We start from the raw sequence: 6,000 nt of genomic DNA, 5'->3' as shown, positions 1-6,000 counted from the left end.
GTAGCCTGTTCAAGAAAATAATCCAGAGTCTGGTCTCAGGTTAAACCCAGCGTAGGATCAGCAAATGGGAATTGTAGGGCTGCAGAGAAGAAAGCAGAGTTATAGTTTTAATGATTTGTTTGATACGTTTGTCAGAAATGTTTCTAGTCTTTTAGTTGGCTTCATTTTGTTTAAAAAAATAACATTTTTTGAACTACCTATTCCAGCCTAGCCTGTTGCCTTTTTCTAGAATTTTGTTTATATTTTGTATTTTCAGTATGTACAGTTATTCTGTTTTTCATTTAACCAAATTACACTTCATAAGCTTTTGATTTAATAATTTAAATTATCTCACTTCCTTAGGCTTCAACTATTAAGGTAAAATATGAAATGATCAGATTATCTAACCAATGGAACACATTTCAGATAACGAAGAACCTTACTGGACACAGTTTTGATCTCCTTACTCAAGAAGGACATAGTAGCACAGGATGTAATCCACAAGAGATTCATAAGGCTAATTCCTGGGATAAGAGGATTGTCCTATCAAGAGAGGCCTGGACAGTTTGTTTGTCATCCATGAAGTTTTGAAGAATTAAGGGTGAGGGTAGATATATGAAATGTTCTTACCGGTGAGGAAGTCAAGCAAGAGTACATACTCCAAAATAAGGGGCTGGTCATTTAAAACTGTGTAGAAATGTCTTCTCTCAGACAGTAGTGAATCTCTGGAATTCTCTACTCTTGAGGGTAAGGCAGCCAGATCATTAGATGTATTTAAAACAGAGTTAAGTACATATTTGAAAGATCAAGAAATTAAAGGTTATGAGGAACTGTCACAAAACAGGACTTGAGGCCAATTAAGGTCCTGGAAATGCTGAGACAGGCTAGAAGCGCCAACTGGACTACTTCTATTCTGATTTTCTTATGTTTTTGTGTACATTTACACTACTGTGGGCCCTATCTACATCTAAGACTTTGAAAGAAAGTTAGTAAAGCTGTGAAATAGACGCCTGGTTCCCACGATGCAGGAATGGTTAAATTCAGAAAATTCGAGTTTATTGTCATTCAACTGTACACATGTATATGACCAAACGAGACAAGGGTTCTCCAGACCAAGATGCACAACATAGTACAAACAACTCACTCATAACACATGAAGTAATATTACCACAGATAGATTAACAAATAATAAGGTGCATTATATGATATAAATTATAAAGTAAATAGTACAATGCTACATAATGCTACTGGCGCTTCATACATGATAGGACTAGGGTGGTGGCAGGAAGTTCAGGCGTCTTACAGCCGAGGGGGAAGAAGCTGTTTGCCATCCTAATAGTTCTCGTCTTAATGGTACAGTACCTCATGCCTGATGGTAGGGGGTCAAAGAGATTGCTGGATGGATTCAGGGATCACTTATAATCCTAAGGGCCCTGATAAATGGGTGAATAAGAGATTCCGATGATCCTCTCAGCAGTCCTCACAATCCTTTGCAGGTTCTTGCAGTCAGATGCCTCGCAATCCCCATACCAGATGGTGATGTAGCTGGACAGGACATTCTTGATGGTGCTCCTGTAAAAATTGGTTAAAATGGGGGTGGGGGGAAGCCCACTCGCCTCAATCTCCTCAGGCAGTGGCGACGCTGCTGGGCTTTCTTGACCACAGAGTTGACACTGAGGGATCAGGTGAGATCATCCAGAAACTTGGTGCTCCTGACTCTCTCCATAGAGGCAACACGATTGAATCTGCAGATGCTGGAAATAAATACAAAACACAAAATGCTGGCAGAACTCAGCAGGCCAGGCAGCATCTATGGGAGGAGGTAGTGACGATGTTACGGGCCGAAACCCTTCGTCAGGAGAAAATAAAAATTTGATGAAAATAAAATCAAGTTTGATGAAAATAAAATCAACTAACATTTCTTGGTCTTAATTACTGCTGCAAGTTATAAGTGTATGTATGTCAAGACAGCCTCAGACTTAGTTATGATATTTTAAGAAGAAACAGCCTTTCAGAATTTCGCACAAATTGCTGGAAGGACTCAATAGCTTAGGCAGCAGCTATGGAGAGGAATAGAGAGTCAACATTTTGGTTTGAGACCTTTCATCAGGATTTGTTACTGACCTGTTTGTTTTATATACAGTCTTAAATGAAACATTATTTTCTCCACTGAATCAATACAAAGACTATAATGTTGCATCTACTTCCTTTCTCTGGCCACTGTTCTTTAATGAGCTGAACTACTCAATATTCGTCAGACAATAAATTCCCACAACAGATGAGATTTAATCACATTTAAAGACAGTTTCCAGCGCTTCATTGATTCTAAAACTACCTTCTCTGTAAAGTATACTTTCCAAAAACAGGCTACCATTTTGAGCATTTAATCTATTACTTTAGAAGAAATAACATGAAACGACTTTTGCAAGTCATCAGCTCGTTTACTGACTTATCTTACCATGAGAGAAAAACTAGACACAACAACCATCAAATCTAACCTCTGACAGATTTGACAGGCTGAGTTCCAAATAAAGCAAGGTACTATTGTTTGATATGGCATATTATTCTCCTATTGCCCTCTCTTTATTACTGACCTTGGTACTGGTTGTGACCCATTGCAACTCGTCTGCCATTTTTTCATTGCTGTTTCCCATCTGACACATGTCACTAGTCACTCTTCCCTCTACCATCTTATGATTAGCCTTGCCCCAATGCCTTCCTGTTGCTGATCACCTGTCACAATCCTTGTAGCATTGCTGCCAACTTTCCTTTGGCACCACACAAGTCTTACCCGAGTGTTGTCCCTCCCTCTGCCGCAACATTAGCCAGGCCTAGTTCTGTCAACTGGTCTATGCCCCACTGCTTGTCTTGTCTCTTTATTCCTAGTTATTGACACTATCCTATTGCTTTCCTTGCTTCACTCTGTTCCTGGTCACTGGCATCCAAGTGACTTTGTGCTCCTGGTCATTGACCCTATCCTATAGCACCCCCTTGGCTTTCTATGCTTCTGGTTTCTGGATGTGGCATTGCCCTGGTCGCTGAACTTGCTCCATTGACCTCCTTGTCTCCTGCTCATTGGCCTCGTCTCTCTCTGGCCATAGGTTCTGCCCCATTGCTTGCCATGCACAGACCACTTCCCCTGATTCCTGGCTTTGCCCCCATTGCTCCTTCGCCACCTGAGCTGTGCCCTATGCCTATTGGCCGGCTCCCCGCCCGATGCCCTCTGGCGGTTGCCCTGTCGGCTGCAGCCTCTCCTTTACTTCCTGTTTTACCGGGGCCGGGGCTCCGTCTTGTGCCTGTGGGATCTGCTGTCTTCGTCGCCGGTTTTTGTCTCCGGGACTCCAGGAGCTCATGGATTTCACGTAGGGAAGGTCCCGACGCCATTTTTGCAGGGTTCCGGCCTGTTTCTGGCGCTGGGGGTGGTTCTCCCCACCTTCCCCTCCCCCAGTATCTTCCCTTGTTGTTCTCTCCTGGACCATGGCTGCTGCCTTCGAGCGGCCAACTTTTTGTTGTTGCCGCAAAGTTATGACCGGCTCGGGCAAGGGCGAGGAGAGAAGCTGGCCCCAGCCCCGGGGACCCCACTGCCCCGTCGATATCGCATCCGCTTCCAACTTCCAGCATTTTGAGATCCGGCACTTGCACCTGGAGCTGGAGATTAACTTTGGACGGCGGCAGATCGACGCGGTCGAGGTGCTGGACCTGGTGAGTCTGGAGCCCGCCACCCGGAGCCTGGTCCTCGACTCGCACCAGTCGCTGCTCATCCGCTCGGTCAGCGCCAAGTGCTCGTGTAACTCGGCTCAGAACAGCTGGCCGCTCAGCCACAGACTCGAACCCTTCACCGACTACGGCTCGTCGCTGGTGATAACGTTGCCGGCTGCTATCAAACCTCACAGCAACTTCCAGATCATCATCAAGTACACTACAGCAGACGGGCCAGCGGTAAGTGAGTCCAAAACTCACTCAGACACAAACTCCAGTTCACCTTCCTCAGGTGCACTCTTAAACCAGTTTGTCCAACCACCCACTCATCCGGAAAACAAAACTATCCATAGCCTGTCGAGCTGGCTCCTAAGGGGTGGGGGAGGCTGGTTAACCAACGTGACTTGCAGTTTTTACCGGGCAAGTTGCTAAACTGCATCAAAAAGTACAATAAAATTTTAAACAAATTTTAATGCGTATTAGGGCTAATTTTGTGGCTCGCACTAGTCATACTTCTGATAATAGGGAGAACTTGGTGCTACCGCTCTGTTACATCAGATGCCAGAATATGTTCTGCAGTACACCGCTATCACATTACCAAGTTCAATAGTTTGGCAGTTTGAGAAACCCAGAGTTCAGTATTGTATGCATTGCTGTAGCAAACTTTACCACATGAATTGCTATTTGAAAACAAACAAATCTTTCTAGTCATAACCATAGTGTTTGAACTTTGTTGACTAAAATCCATATTTTGCCTTGTAATAGAATACTTAATTGGGGAATACAATTCTGTCATTTTACCAGCCACATTAATATTTGTTTGTAATGGCAATTTATTTTGTAACTGGGTGTATTTTTCCAAGATATGTCAGAACACTGAAAAGGATGAGTCAACATTTCTGTAGCGCCATTTGCTAGATCAACAACAGAAGGAGGTTACTTGGGCCAGAATCATAGAGTCATGCAGCATGCAAACAGGCCTCGTGTATCAATTCATCCGCAAGCTACCCAGTGGGCACTTACTATTCTGAATTAGTCCATCTCCCAGCACTTCATCCATTGCCTGTCACATTTCTGGTGGTTTTTTGAAAGAGTATCCACTTTCTTCTTTATTTTTCCCACATCTACTCTCAACTGACCCACATCTATTTTAAAAGTTACTGTAATTTCCACTTCAACTTTTGGCTCAGGGATAGCATGGCCTGTGCACGTTAAAATTTATCGTCTCTCCTTTATCCTCTGGGCTGAGACTGTGGTCTTTCTTTACTCAGCTTCTTTACTGAGCCCACAACCTATGGGCTCACTTTCAAGGACTCTCCATTGTTCTCGATATTTATAGCTTGCTTGCTTGTTTGTTTGTTTGCTTATTTATTTATTATTTCTTTTTCTTCATTTTGTATTTGCACAGTTTGGTGTCTTTTGCACACTGGTTCTTTGTCATCCTGTCTTTGTCAGCAGTCTTTCATTGACCCTCTTGTGCTTGTATATACCGTGAATGCCTGCAAGATAATGAATCTCAGGGTTGTATATTGTGACATATATGCAGTTTGATAATTAATTTACTTTGAAATTTGGATCTCATTTTAATTTTCTCTATTCTAGTGGAATGAACCCTGGTCATTTTGTTCTACAAGCTTGATAATATTGCAGTAATTCCCATTTGTTCTGTGGCAAGATCTTGTCATATTTCATAATATGGTGCTCAAAATCTGGCCAACTCATAACCAGTGATGCAGATCATTTTTGCGTAAACAGTTCCTTTTATGATTTATGCCAGTGTTTAAAACCTATTTCATTTAATGATTTAGCAAATTTATTAAGTTGTCTTCACACTTAAAAGGTCTGAATATGGGTAGCTTGTGAGTTTTTGGACAACTTTTTCCTGTGGTGAAGATGAATTTGCATATTCAGCGAGCATTTTAAACCAAAGTACAACGAATGTGCATTTTATAAAATGCACAGTGAGTGTAGCAGCTCTATACTGTTGCGGAACCACATGCTCACCCCCTCCTAACAAATCATTTTTTTAAAAAGATATTTAGATAGCAAGAGAATCACAAGAGAAATGTAGGAAAGTGACTGAGATAAAAGATCAACCACAATCTTATTAGCCTTGACAGAGTGGCTATGGAGAGTCTAAGACTAGAGGACACAGCTTCAGAATACAGGGGTGTCCTTTTAGAACAGAGTTGAGGAATTATTTTTGCCAGAGAGTGGTGAACCTGTGGAATTTACTTCCACCGGCAACTGTGGAGGCCAAGTCTTTATGCATATTTAAGGCAGAGGCTGATAGATTCTTGATTTGTTAAGACATGAAGGCAG

The 6,000-nt window shown here is 42.4% G+C and overlaps 1 protein-coding gene across 2 annotated transcripts in view; it reads left to right on the top strand.

The window, feature by feature from the left end:
• The first annotated feature begins 1,726 nt into the window (after positions 1-1,726).
• The window catches only part of rnpepl1 (arginyl aminopeptidase like 1), a 65,215-nt gene continuing 60,941 nt past the window's right edge, over positions 1,727-6,000 (top strand). For both annotated transcript variants that reach the window (XM_059944585.1, XM_059944578.1), the window contains exon 1: positions 1,727-3,918. In XM_059944585.1, the coding sequence (XP_059800568.1) occupies positions 3,457-3,918 (462 nt within the window). In that variant the 5' untranslated portion in view covers positions 1,727-3,456. The remainder of the gene's footprint in view (positions 3,919-6,000) is intronic.

The sequence above is a fragment of the Hypanus sabinus genome, chromosome 2, assembly GCF_030144855.1.
Source record: "Hypanus sabinus isolate sHypSab1 chromosome 2, sHypSab1.hap1, whole genome shotgun sequence".
NCBI lineage: Eukaryota > Metazoa > Chordata > Chondrichthyes > Myliobatiformes > Dasyatidae > Hypanus > Hypanus sabinus.
The sequence above is the reverse complement of the archived record's forward strand: the minus strand, read 5'-3'. Positions and strand labels throughout refer to the sequence as shown.